The 14,816-nt window shown below is 39.3% G+C and overlaps 2 protein-coding genes across 6 annotated transcripts in view; both read right to left on the reverse strand.

The window, feature by feature from the left end:
• Positions 1-2,718, reverse strand: part of csnk1g2b (casein kinase 1, gamma 2b) — a 35,746-nt gene extending 33,028 nt beyond the window's left edge. For 4 of the 5 annotated variants that reach the window (XM_067514674.1, XM_067514672.1, XM_067514673.1 and 1 more), the window contains exon 1: positions 2,558-2,718. The gene's annotated coding sequence lies outside the window, so the exon portion shown is untranslated. Of the gene's footprint in view, positions 1-2,327; positions 2,473-2,557 lie in introns of those variants that run through there. The other variant, XM_067514671.1, reaches the window with a different exon arrangement.
• Positions 2,719-4,347: 1,629 nt separating this feature from the next.
• dmbx2 (diencephalon/mesencephalon homeobox 2) lies at positions 4,348-7,926 on the reverse strand. The gene is made up of 4 exons (XM_067514548.1): positions 7,304-7,926; positions 6,717-6,883; positions 5,898-6,073; positions 4,348-5,288 (listed from the first exon to the last, which is right to left on the reverse strand). Exons 2-4 carry the CDS (start codon positions 6,880-6,882, stop codon positions 4,803-4,805), a joined length of 828 nt encoding a protein of 275 aa, XP_067370649.1. The 5' UTR covers position 6,883; positions 7,304-7,926; the 3' UTR covers positions 4,348-4,802.
• Between the last annotated feature and the right edge of the window lie 6,890 nt (positions 7,927-14,816).

Consider the following 14,816-nt stretch of genomic DNA (forward strand, 5'->3'; position numbering starts at 1 on the left):
AAAAAGAAAAAGCTGGGCCCTCCAGAAATTTTTTAAAAATATATACACTTCTTTACATACACAGCATAAATGTTATGTGGTGCTAACCAAAACGCTCAAGTAAAATATATCAAAGTACACTACTACCAAAGCAATGACAGGCACAAACATCAATCATAACCATAATTTCAGTTTTTATTGGCAGTGTAATTTGACCGTCTCTTTGCAGCTTTTCACAAACAGTCACATGCAGACATCTGATAAGTAGAAAGGCTGATCTAAGGTGCTTGTGGTTCTAAGCAGAGCAGGTAATGCAGATACCAGCAATGGGCTGCTGCTCTTTCCCATAGAAAGGCACTTACACAAATCAATTACGACTGTAATGCCTCATCTCATAATATTTGCATCATTTGAAAGCATAAGATTGGGAGGATTTGGATACAGTCTAGTCTACAGCTAGCTCAACTGTACCTGACACACTACAAACAACTATAGGAAACACACGGTAGCCTAGTAATAACAAAAAATACAGCATTATTAGACAAAGGAATACTAGCACTATCAGAAAAAGGTATAAAACAGATGACTGACATTTCATTTTATAGAAAAAAACGCATGTAGTGCCTTTAAGATTTTAATCAGTTTTTAATCTGTACATAAATTTATCCTACAAACAATGCAAGAGATGGCATTTCCTTGCAAAGGCAAAGTGATATTAAAATTACACTAGCTGCTAAACGTTTTTTTTTTTTAAGAAGCATATGTAAGGATCTAAAACCATGCATAAAAACCCACCAAAAATATTGTCCGCCTGTATTTAATGACTGCAGACAGCATGCTTGTGAAAAAAAAACACAAAAAAAACCAAGTTCATACACTTTGTGATCAATAATTACACATCGTCTTTTGGGGTTTTTTGTTTGTTTTTTTAGGATGAAGCATGGCAATATTTTCTTTAGGTTATGTGAAAAGGCTAGCCTACATGATCAAAAGTTTAGTGTTTCAATTAAAAAGAACAAGCTATTAGTGTCTGCATGTCAAATGATCACAACTACTGAATGGCTAAGTGCACGAAGATCAGCACTTTGTTTTCTACATGGGGAGCAAAACAATAGTAGATCATTCTGTCGAGATAACTACTCCAAAGTATTGGCATATAAGAAAAGGAAGAGATGTCTCAAATAACGTTTTGATAATCCTGGCCACATGTCTATATTGTTTCATTTCAGGAAGTTGAGTTTTGTTTTTCATGTCCACTGTTTAGTATAGATACTGTTTAAAACGGACAAATATAGCAGCTCTGCTGTTATATTCCAAATACCGAAGTAGCACTTTTACATATACGAAAGGAAAAAAAAAAAAAAAAACTTTAAATAATATCTCGCTGAAACAAAACCTTGAGGCAGACAGTGGCTCTGACGCCAGCTCGCCACAATTATAGTCCATACAGCTAACTAGCACAAGGCAATATTCCAATGTTCCAAAAATAAAAATCCCATAACTAACAGAGAGCAGCCAAATGACATCAAACGTACCACAAACTAACATTTCCTCGTCCGTGGTAACGTTACAAAAGCCCTTCTTTTTTTGAACTTATGTGAATAACAGCTAATAACGCTAGCTAACGTTAAGTTAACTGGCTACGGAATTGTCCCCCTCGAAGCTGTCATTGATTTAACGTTAGTTTGGGGATAAGGACACAGAACCTTTGTTTAACACACGTATGCCGCTCTCTGATACGCGAGGAGTCGTCGTAAATAAAATCTTACAAGCAAAACCTGTCGACAACTGCCTTCAAAAATCATAGCGGTAACAGTGCACTAGTTGGCTTAGTGGACAGGGCCAAATACTCTCGGGGCTATGCTTGCGTTTGATAGCAAGCTCACGTTAGCTTTCCATCGTTTAATCGTTGTCTTGGTTGTTTCTGTGACACCTTCCCGTGCAGTTCGTACACAGACGACATTGACAGAGGATTAATCCACATCGAATGTTTAATTATCTCCAGGTTTTGGCGAAAGTCGAAATGTCACAAAGCTGAATTAAGCTAACCCTGCTAGCGCCTCCCAAGAACCCCGTTCCTTCTGGCCCAACGTCTGGTTAAATAACAGCTAAACTTGTAACGTTAGCAAGTATGTCAACAGCATTACAGTCGAACTCCAAGCTGTCTTACCAAAACGCCAATTGATCAAGTCAATGAAGGACAGAGCATAGAATACTCATTGATTGGCAAACCCATGCTACATTAACCTGATTCGTTGGTAAATGCTTAATATCTGAGAACGTCCCAGGCGGCGTTGTTACCAGCTAACTAATGAGTGGTATTTGGGTAAAACCATTATGGATTTTACCTGAAAGTGTCGTTTTAGCGCTCAGATTCCTACCAGAGCCATTACGCTGACCACTGCTGGGCAACTCCTTAATCCTAAACAAGCGACTGCACACCAACACGGCAGCCTGGGTCTCCTACCGCTTAGCTCTCTAGCTAGCCGTTTAGCAAGCTAGCATACGAAACAGTAACAAACGGCTTAAAAACAACACCCACGAGTGGTTTTTTCGTTAATAACGATGGGCTTCCTACCTTTAGGTGCTAGCTACCGAAACGCCGTCGAAGTCATGTTTCTTCGTCCCAAGGTATATTTCTCTTGTGTTCAAGTTGCTATGATTTTGCTGTTGTCTCTTTAAGCCTCCCTCGACTGCCGATGGCCAGGCTCAGCGTCACGGCGGCTCCCAAGCACTGCTCTACGTTCAAACACCGACGCAGCTGCTTCCGTGAATACATCCAAAACACCAGGCGTGCGTAGTCCGCTGAGTAGCTGCCCTAAACCGGTCACTTTGGTCGACAATTTTGCATTTATTTATTTATTTTTTATTCAAGTGACGCCAAGATGGCTTGGAGACGTTCAACCATCTACAACCTGCTGAACCTGTGCAATGCAAATCCTATTGTGTAATTTGTCACAAATGAGGTGATTGTTGTTTTAAGCATGATCCCCTTAAAAACGAATTCCCATGGTGGTCCCAACAGCTCAAGTCAAGAATGATAAGGAGCTAGGCGGTCCAGACATTGAGAAATTAATAAAACTATATTATTAACAATCATAAATATATGCAAAATGACCCGAGTGAAATGCAGAAGTATAACAAAGAAATGCAAAATTACCACAACTAAAAGAGACACAAAATTACCTCAAAGAGACACAAAAAAGCAAAGATGTATAAAACAACTCTGGGTACACATAATACAAAATAATCCAGAGACAGACAAGTCTACAAAACAAAGCACAAAGAAAATCAGCAGGGGTATCAGGTACAATCACAAAGGTTACTACAATGCATACAAAAAGCCAGAGAGAGACGCAAAACAACTATTAAAATATAGAAAAAGAAAAACTAAATTACCACAAGGAAATGTAAAACAACTACAGAGCAAAAAGAGATGTTTGTGAAGTTTGTGATGCTGTGCTGAAGAAGCTGGACATGGATGACTGAAAATCTTCACCACTGATTTATTTTCTATCAGTGTAATGAGCACATGAAATTAATTTACATGTTTAGCAAGACACAAATATGTAGATACTGAATGTAACAATAAAATGTTAACAGACATTTTTTTTACTCACCAAAATATCAGATCCTGCTGCCACTTGAAGTTTTGTTTAGGGGCTATTGGTAAAGAATTAGGAAAAGATTGTGGTTTGTTTCATTACATACGCTAACAGCAGCTTCAGATATATTTATTTACTTTTAACCAAAACCAAAATCTCTCCCTAACTTCAACCAAAGTCCCTCTGTTGCCTAAAGTTAGCCACATTGGTGTTTGTGTCTCTTTCCATCTGGGTGTCTTCTTCTTGTTTTTAGAAGGAAGGAAAGACTTTTTACATGTCTGTGCCCTGCCGCAGATTGTATCATAACCCTACCCTCACACAATGACATCCCAATTTTGACCACAGTTAAAAGTTTTATGTCAACAAGCTGCTTCTGTTTTCTCCACAAGTACCATCACCTTAAAGCAAAAGCTGTTACTCTTACAGTAAAGGTCCACAACAGTGACTTCTTTTTCAATGTGTTGGCTCTGTATGCCACTGAAATTTATTTTTAAATGAAACAGTAAACATATGCTTCAATCTGAGGGTTTAAAAAAATATTGTAAGAACTGTAGGAATTGCAACCCCTTTTTTTTTGCTGCTCTACACAGCTGTTCCATGGCCAGCTGTGTTTTCATTCATTAGTTAATTTTCATGCAAGCAGATAAAATAGTTGATGGGGTTCGTATCTGGATTGTGTAAATGTGAACACATTCCTGTAAACGTGTCCCAGAAAACGAGTGAAACACACACAAAAAGAAGAAAAAAAAATACAGGATCGAGGCACAAATAGTTTTATTTCACATTTTTATGTTGCAGTAATTTTTTTGCAGTAAGGAGATTCTCTGAAACACTACTTGGCAGCCACCTAAATAATATTTAAGTATACAACAGTAGCTTTAAATGTTGTGTCTATACTGCGTGTTTTCTTGAAATCAAAATGCGATGATTAAAAAATGACCTCCTACAAGCAAACTCATACTACTGGCAAAATAAACCTGTATACAATAATTAAATTAGTATTATTAGTATTAGGAAGTATTTGACAGCACAGCTTTTCATATAATACAACTCACTAAATAAAAAAATCATATTCTGTGCACTGCAGGCTCAAAAGAACATTGCAGTAGGCTCTTCTCTACCTTGTTTTCCTGTCTTCTCCCACACAGCTGCTTAAGGTGAGTCCACATGGAGTAGAGGTGGCAGGCTGTACCTGTCAGTTGTTTAAGTCCACATGAGTTATAGACCCAGGTGCGGGTGAGGCACGTCTTTACTGGAACAAGCAGTCTGCAAGGAGAGGCTACAGTTTTTAACAGATGAGGGAGGATAAGTGGAGCTGTGCGGGTGTATGATGGGCCAGAACACAGGGGGTAGGGTGAGCTCATTGGACAGCGCTCCTACAACAGGCTGGTGAGGTGGGTGGCTGTACCACTCCCTGGTCATGAAGGGGAAAAGTGGAGGAGTGTGTAGTTGTAGGGGGCAGTGTGACACATCAGAGTCTGTAGGGGTGAGGGGGGCGCAAGCAACCCTACTTTTATCCACAACAGGAGCAGTAGGGATGTTTCTGTCAGTATTTGACGTGATGACATCCTGTTTGTCTTCAGTCCTGACTTCCTCCTCTCCCACATTGCTGCAAAGTTGTGCCTCCTCCACCCTTTGGTCTCTGGAGAGTGGGGAGCACCTCTGACCTTTACGAAACTTTGCCCTCCTGTTCTTGAACCACACCTGGAGGAAAGACAGAACCCAGCAAATGTAGATTTATTTATTTAGCACAATCCATGCAAAAGGCAGATGCAAACATGTAAACCTTAAAAGGAACTGGAAACCACATTTTAAAACGGGAACAAACTGCAATGGAAACACACAGTTTAGGCGAAAAGTTATTTAAGACGTTGCTTTTGAGATACACTTCACTGTTTGCAGTTTGTCCACGTAGGACATTTTGGCAAATAAGACATTTTAAAGCAGTCAATAAAATAAATAATAACTAAATACAGAGATAACAAAAAATTGTTAAGTCATATTCTGTAAAGTCTGTAAAGGAAGGAAATATTTCTTCATAAAAAAGCATTAACCACATTGTGAAATTAAATACCTACAGAACATGGCACACTAACCTCTACTATACTATCTTGTATTGATGTGGAAGGGTGATTCACTGAAACGGCATGTTGAAAAAAACTTTTTTGCCAATTCATATACGGTATAGCGCACACACACTGTGAGTATGGAGCTGCTGTTCTAAAATGCAATTACATTCACCCAATAAAGTCACATGTTTAAGAGTTGCAGAGTTGCATTAATGCTCTCAATTCAACAATTCTGTGCTCTCACCTGAATGCGAGCCTCAGGCAGGTTGATGCAGACAGCCAGCCTTTCTCTCATGCCAACATCTGGGTACTGCGTCTGCTGGAAGGCTTTCTCCAGAGCCTGCAGCTGAGACACTGTGAAGGCGGTGCGGCTGCGGCGCTGCTTCTGCTGGTTCCCGTAGCGAGCCTCCAGAATGAGCTCTGGTGGGAGGAAGAGGCACATAGAGTCATCAGCATGATGTATTGTGAGTCAGCAGCAAGATTCCCTTAAGCTGACAAGGAGCATCCTGAGTAATCTTTTCATTTACAGTTCAGTGCGTTTTGCTGTGCTGTCAAGGCTGAAGTGGAAGTTTGACCTAACTAGACTCAGCTTGGACTCAGGCTCATTCTCGTCTTTCTGGGCAGATTTCTAATACATTGTATCAACTGTAGTTGATAAATGGCAGTTATATCATAGATTATAATAGTGACCTTTTTTACTTGGCAATAGAGAAAGTATTCAATAAGAAGGAGTAGCAATATGAATATCCCAAGTACAAGTTCCATTTTAAATGTTAAGTAAAAGTGAATTACCAGAAAACTGAAAAGCATCAAAAGCACTCATGATGCAGAAAAATATCACCTTCAATGTTTCACACTTCTAAATCATAATGTTTATTCTGTAAGTAGCACCTTACACTTTTAACACTGCCCTTAATTTTAAATAGGTTATTTTTTATATTACTTGAGTATTAATAAACATGTTACTAAAAGTAGCCTACACTGTGTGCACATAACATTGATTACTGGTGATAAAGTGGCCTAATAGTAGGGAAAAAACTTCTGTGGGGCCATGATGACCTACCCGCCAGTCTCTCGGCCACAGAGACGCTGTGCACGCTGCATCCGGACGCAGCGTGGACGTGGTACTGTTCCGCCATCTGCTGGTGCAGGTCGAACAGCACGGTGCTGACACCGTGGAGGGGATACGCTGCACCTCTGGCTGGCCCGCAGAAATTCAAGGAGTTCATGCTGAATGGAAGGAAACAGGAAGGAAACAGAAAAGCAGATTTAACCAACAGAGTACTCCCACCGAAGCAGACATTTAGCGGCGTTAACAGCTAGATTCCCAGACAATTGTCAGCAAAGACGGAGCGAACGAATGTCTTGTTAGCATTATATATTTTAAAACTTATACTTATCTGACAGAGAACAAACTTAAGCACTTGGCTAATTTCTTATTCCGACTTCAAACTGTAAATTCTTTCTGTTATGAATTGATGAATTTGGCTTTTTCATAAATTTTTCTACATCCGAAAAATCAGCACTTTGAACCAAAACATTACTCAAAATAAGACCTAATTGCTAGGCATCATACAAATAATATGATAGATGGAAACATTGGTAAAAGGTTTTCTGTCCGTGCGGGAGTTTAGTTTCCTTGGTCGTTACCTGTGACCTAAATCTTGAGCGGGAGTGTGAGATCCAGGTGCGCTTTTACGCACAGAAGTGGAGACGGTTCGTTGTAGTCCAGTATGTCCTCAAGTCCAGGTGGGGCTTTATATCCTCGCATACCAGTGGTCTTTGTCGATGCACGGATAACTATTCTCACCCACGACTATTTAAGAAGCATTTACCCAGGCTCCCCTCAGCCATTAGCCAATAGAAAGAAAGGTATTAGCCGGGATTAAGTAGGATGACGGGAAGAGAGGGGGGTTGCAGGGGGCTCAAGTTTTTGAAACTATTGAACGTGAGAGATTTATGCCAAGGATCCCCCCTATAAGCGAGCATTTCACTCTCCCCCCCTCCATTAAAACAATTAAAACAATGTGGTCGGCTAATCTCCGAGGCAGGACAGATTAAAATAACAGCCTTTGATTGTCCTCTTCTTCTCAGTCCTTTTTCTCCCATACCGCTGGCTTTGACAGTCTCTTCTCGTAAGGAGGAAGGGGGGGGCTTCTCTGAGGGTTTGTTTTGCTAGCAGTCACCATATTTCCCCGATAAACTGTCACGATGTGAAGTTAATCTGAACCCTGCACAATGAAAACGATTTCTTGAGACACATATATCTTAAAAGCTTCACAGGAAGAGGAAAAACATCATATGATCACCAAAATAAAGTCCTCTGATGGCAATTTTTCATTTTGGACATTGATTGACATTGATTTTCATCATCATTATTTCCTATATACTTGAGAAACGTGTTCAGCTGTGTTTTCTTTGATTATTCCCATTTTTAATTGACCATTTGTCATTTTTATGTCTCATTTTTGCACCACATCACCAAGACCAATTCTTTGTAATTGAAAACCTACTTGGCAATAAAACCTGTTCTGATTTCGAAATGTAAGACATCAATAAAGGACCTTGTGCTAAGAGATCTCTCACAGCTATATTCACATTACAGATTAATATTTAATCACATAATATTTAAACCTAAAATGAATAACACACACACACACACTGTTTTAAGTTAAACTGTCCCACGATGATAATAATGATAAACGATAACATACCATAAGATCTGTTAATAAATGCTGGGCCCTTTCACTGTCAATACATGAAATATTTGCTTTATTTATTTTTATTAAGTAAAATTCAGAAAAAAAATACATTTTAATAAAATCTGAATGCCAGCAGCAGAGACTGAAACATCCTGACTTTAAGTTGGTAATGTTGGCATAAAGCTGCAAAATCAATGGATCCTACATTTCCCATAATGCAATACAACAAAATCAGTTTATTTTAAAGTAACTCCACACTTTCAGTCACAAATGTGTCTCACTAAGCTCTATTTTATTTTATTAAACATAAATTTAGAATTCAAAGAAACTTCTCAATATTAACCATGAAAAAATGAGACAAACCTCAAGACCAGCAACAGAGATCAGATGCCTTTTCCAGGACATGTCTAACCGTACAGTGGACCATTTAGGCCAACGATAGCTAACACTGCCGCAGAACAGACAAAGAGACTAAAGATAAGGTTGACCTACATAGGTCTGTGTTTTCAGGGATACACATAGTAAATACTGTAAGATGAAGTTTTTCAGACAATGAAAACAGGCTGAAATATAGTACAAGGTAAGGTCTGTTTGAATATTGGAGGCCAGATTCAGACAGGAAAACAGTCTGAAAAGGTCAGAAATCTATTTTGGCTTGTGGCTACAGACTTGATCGTGTTGTTCTAGCAGCAAAGTTTACTCTATCCTACTAATGTTGCTGCAGAATTATACTCTGGAAAATCTAATTAATCAATTATATTTTGAACAATCTTAATCCACTGAAAAAGTACAGTGACTTATTACTAGTTTGAAAATATGTTAACTTTGGATCTTTTGCCTAGTTTATTTAAAATAATTCTATTTATTTAATTCTGACAAAAATGTAAAGTGAACTTGAACTACTTTCTGGGTGTCACGTTCTTTAATACAACGATCTGCCGTGATTCAATGTGCTGCACACCTTCGGTTATAATCACGTACCGTCACATGGAGTCAAAGACTCATCCAAAACTTCGGCAAAATAAGATGCTACAGGTAGATTCCTCCAGCTAAATCAACTGCATATAAAGTAGTTTGATTTTTATAGCATTCACTGACAAATGTGTTGGATGTCCTGTGGTGGGTAATTTGAGGGTGTAGCCCAATAATTATGGTTCACTTCTTCCGTGCACACAATCAACAGCTCAGACTTCCAAAATATGTGAAAATGTTTGTGCTTTTTTTTCTCCTGGCTTTTTCCTACTCCGTTGCTGTTCTTGGCTGTCAAGCTATATTAGTGTCCGATAGAAATAAGTCATTTAGAAGAGGCTCCGTCGGCCAGCCCCTCAGCCTTACTAAGAGCTCCAAGATTAGGTCCCAGAGGCTTTTGTCTCCATAGCCCACAGGATTAGGGGAGCTTTACTGGGAGGAGAGAAAAAAAGTAGTTATTTCATGGCACTTTCATGATGAAACCTGGCCAAAAGCTGTGTTGGCTGGGGGGATTAGAGGCACACAAAGAGTGTGGTTGTGTGTGACCATCCCCAACTCACAGTGCCCCCCCCCCAGATCATTTCCCCTTCTGCAGGCCAGCAGGGCTTGTCCGGGTTCAGCTCCTACCCTCACACACAACCAGGGTTCAGTCGAAACGAGTAATGGCCTCTTTAATTAGTTCCTCACTTATCAGTCACCAAAACCCTGCTGAGAGCTTCATCTACAAATCCACAACAAGCAATGAGGCCTAACCCACACAAACATCCTATTTCATTAGTCCAAAAGTTAATCAGCGGGTTTGTGACACATGAAACAGGTCTTAGTGCAGTAGCTCTGACAGCAGGGTATGAGCAGCTTGCGTTAAAAGACTGGAGTGCAGAGGTAAATAAGAAGTTAGTGGATTTTGTTCCCTCCTGTAGTGTTTAAACCCGCTTAGAAGGAGTTATCCTGCTCTTAGAGGATCCACTTACACTTGTGTGGATTACACTGAATAAAAGACAAAAGGCTAAGCCACATCACTGACAACAGCTTCACCGCTGAGCAGGTGAAAACTCATAATGGTTCCTTACGTGTCGTCACAGCTGAGGAAATTATCCAGAACTTACGATGTGAACTGTCACTGTCAAAACATCAACTCCTCATCCTGTATAAAGCTATTAAGGTTTAGCTGGTGAAAGCCACGTATTGTTTGCATTGCTCGAAACATACAGTGGGTTGAATTTATTGCAGAACACATGATACCAGGCTGGAGGCTCAATGGAGAGGCTGTATGTTCTGCACCAAAATGTACTGGGATGAACTATTATGTGAAGCTAATAAATAAAAAAATTACAATATAGCTTTTGGTTTATTTTGTGAAAAATCCTTTTGACATGTTGTATCACTTGTTCAATAAAAGGCTGTGTGTTTCTAATATTACCATTTTTTTAACTACAGGTACCTTAGCAGGTAAAACCTTTATTAATGACTTAAAACATTATTAAGTGTGGTTACAATGGCTTGAAGGACAACACCTGCCTACAGGATTTTTACGACCCACACCCCAAAGTTGTTGCTATCCTGCTAGTGAAAGCGCATAATTCCTAAATACCAAGTTATCAATATGCTGTTGTTAATTGCATTAGTTGTAAATAAAAAAGCTGGTTTTAAAAAGGCAATTTCAAATGTGACCTGATTTAATTTACAAAATGTCAGAAAAATAAAAGAAAAATATTATTCAAAAACTGACAATGGCAATAAATTGCTTCTTATATTTGATCAACAGACCAAAATCCAAAGGTCTTCAGTTCATGAAAGAAGACAAAGACCACCAGCAAATTGTACACACTAAAAGATTGAAAATGTAGTTTCAGTTAATCATTGGATTTAATCAAATCAGTTCAAAACTGGGTTTTAAGTTTGTCGAACTGGGAAATGATGAACAAATTAAATCAGCCATTGAATAACCAATGTTTTCAGCTGTGAGTCCTGACAACAGATGTGCACCGGTTTGAAAAAACAAACTGATTTTTTTGGTCACACAAACAGCAACAGTAACTACAGTAATTGTTTCAGCTTTACAGTCAACAATGTGTGTTGGAAATGTGTTTCTAAAACCTTTAGAAAAATACTGGTGAAAAAGTGAGAGCCACATGGGAGTAAGATTTGCTCTTTTTGTGTCATTGCTTTTCCCTTTTTTGTTAATGTCTCTTGAAGTCTGCTGTTTAACAGATGTTTTGTAAAGCAACCCCCCTTGTGTTCAGTCTTTTTGAAATTACTTATCAATAGTGGAAATTTGTATTGACAAGGGCCTGTCAGGAGGGGACCTTTGTAGCTGTCACTTATCTCAGAGAAAGGCCCCCTCAGAAACCAACCGGATCGATGGCAACACACAACTGAGATGCCTTCTGGGGGCTCCAATGTTAGTCTGGGAGCATGTGGGCCGAAGAGGGGCGAGCAGGCGGAGGAGCTAAAGACTTCTTCATCGGGGGAATCGATAGGACCGACTGGCCTTTGACCTGAGGGAGACAGGTTGGCGGGCGGCGGGTCAGTTAAGCCTCTCTGAGTGCCAGGATCAGGCTGTGAGTCCTGACACTGGCTATGACACACTCATGGCTTAGACTGACATTGACCTGACTGCAAACACACAAGGCACACACACAGACACACACACACAAATCTCTAACATACACAGAGATTAATTTGGTTCAGAGAGTGGAGTTTAAATAAGAAAATCATTTTAGGTTCATTTTCATCAATATTATTGAAAAACTGCATGTCAGAGAAATGGATCTGACTCTAATTCCAGCTTTATGTGGCCTAAAGTCTCATTAGCTTCCAATTAGTATCTTATGATCTCATATGCCCCCGGGAGCGCAGCAATAAGCAGCTAACAGCAGATCAATACTAGGGACTAAGTAAAGATCAGTCTTTTAATTGGGGAAGAGAGCTGTAGATTAAAGGCAGAAAGAGAGAGAGGGGGAGAGAGACAGGCAGCTGTGGGTGTCTCAGGGGTCAAGGGCACTGACTGTCAGTGGGCTTGTGTTCTAAAGCCAAACATAATTTAAAAAAAACTGAGTAAAGAAAGATTTCGGTCCACTTTGAAAGCAGGTTTGAAATAAAGTAAGTTCCACAGGAAAAGGGGGGTGAAGTGGGGACACGAATGGGGGCAATGAATGATATAAAGAACTGATGCTTCCTGAGGAGCAACACCAAGCTTTGTGATATTCAGTGCCTGTATTTGTACTGTGCACATATTCACAGTATTAAAGGTTCTCAGAATCTTGTATTTGTTTTGTGTTTTATTACTGAGCGGTGTAGGAAGCTCTAACCATGTCAATGAATTTGGACTGCAACAAATGATTTAAGGTAATTTAATTATAATAATGTTAATGAAATAATAGCTAAAATAGCTGGTTTCCTTGTTATAGTGCAGGAAGTAGCCTTCAGAAGATGGATGCACTGTGTTCATAAAGGGATGGACATGGTCAGCAACAATAGTCAGGTGTAGGCTGTGGCATTGAAATGATGCCTACTTGGTACTAAGGGATCCAAAGAGTACCAAGAAAATATTCCTCACACCACCAGCAGCCTGAACCGCTGAAACAGGGCAGGATGAAACACTGCTTCGTGTTGTTCGTGTTAAACTCTGACCATCATAATATCGCAGCAGAAACCAAAATTCATTGGACCAGACAACGTTTTTTCAATCTTTTATTGCCCATTTATCGTGAGCCCTGTAGCAATTCCCTGTAGCTGAGAACTGTAGCTTCAGTTTTAGGAGTCTGTAGACCATCTGCTTCAAGGTTCAAACTGTTAAGTGTAACAAGTGTTTTTTTTTTTTTTAAATGACTGTTGCCTTTATTAGCTTGAACTAATCTGTCCATTTTCCTCTGACCTCTGGCATCAACAACACATTTTTGGATAAAAAAACTGCTACTTGGTGAATATTTTTCAGACCACTCACTGTAAATGCTCGAGGTAGTTGTGAGTAGATCAGCACTTTCTAAAATAATCTGACGGGCACAAACAAATGAACTATGTTCAAAGTCACTTAAATTACCTTTCTTCCTCATTCTGATGAATGTGTTTTTGAACAGTTTAACAGTGGTGCCTAATAAAGTGGCTGATGAGTTAGAACATAATCCATAGGTAGCCTGTTTGGGGGAATTTTTTCTCAAATTATTTTTCACTATTAATGCATTATTAAATGGCCACAATAATTGTTACAGGCCTGTTAAGGATGTGGTCACTAAAGTGTTTCTTTGCTCAGGCTCTTACAGAGATAGAGCGGCTCTTCATCTCCAAGATTGGGGTCAGTTATGGGGCCCCGGCCTGGAGCTTCCCCCGCCTGATCCCACACTAGTCAAAGGTGATCACGGGGGAGAGAGAAAGAGAGGCACTGATCGAATTTGATAATGAAGACAACCTCTCTAAGCTGCTTTGCTCCACATGTTCAAAATCTCTGCAACACTTAATAAACACTAGGAAGCCCCCTCCTTGTCATTGCAACATTGTGTAGGTATTGATCCCAGCTAACTGGCTCTTTAATACCTGGGGTCTTTGGCCCGGCCTGGAGAAATGCATACTGACATGTGACGGGAGTAGCTTAATAGGCAAAAACACAGAAGAAAGGATGGGCCTCTCCGTTTAGCATTTCTCTCCCTTTTTTTCCCAATTTACACATCTGCTGGAGAATTACGGCCGCTGCACCTGCTGTTAAAGCGACATATAGACTGCAAGAGGCTCAGCACTGTACCCACAGAAAGCTGTCACACTGTCAAAAACTATTTGTGCAGCAGAGGTGGAAAACATGTTCAGATCATCCACAGAAGAAAAGGTAGCCATAAAACTCTAAAAGTCTTAAAACAAAACATAAGGAAACACCAAGTATTATTAGCATGTGTCAAAAGTAGAAGTACATATTATGCAGGCCGTGTGGCTACTCATATGTTTTTAAGTGGTAGTAGCATTGAATATTGTAGTTAAATAAACTACAATTTTGACCATTGTATTAAAGTAGTCTTTATTAATGTTGAATCAATTCAGCTTTACTTTATAGATCGCTTAAAAAAAATCTATCTATCTATCTATCTATCTATATCTATATATATATGTACCAATGTGTGTGTGTGTGTGTGTGTGTGTGTGTATATATATATAGTTTTTGAGCAAATGGCACGAGCATACTTTCCAGCATGCACTGTTTTAGAGTTAAAAATCCCTAGAGATACTTTTTAGAGTTTAAAGGAAACCTCGTGCAAATGTTTTAGATGGTTGAATTCTTAATGACTGTATGATGTAATCAGGCAGGTATCTGATCAGTGAACTTCAATGAAACATACAGCCAGAATAACAACTATTTGGTCGATTTGATTTACTCTTTTTACTACTATGTGTAGTAACTGATAAGTGAAACTGATGAACTGAATAAGTGAATAAAAACCATTCATGTCATTGGTTGCTTTTGCACAGTAATGTTTGGAAATGTGCTGAATCTTTAGTTGTTTTTA

The sequence above is a fragment of the Channa argus genome, chromosome 8, assembly GCF_033026475.1.
Source record: "Channa argus isolate prfri chromosome 8, Channa argus male v1.0, whole genome shotgun sequence".
Classification (NCBI taxonomy): domain Eukaryota; kingdom Metazoa; phylum Chordata; class Actinopteri; order Anabantiformes; family Channidae; genus Channa; species Channa argus.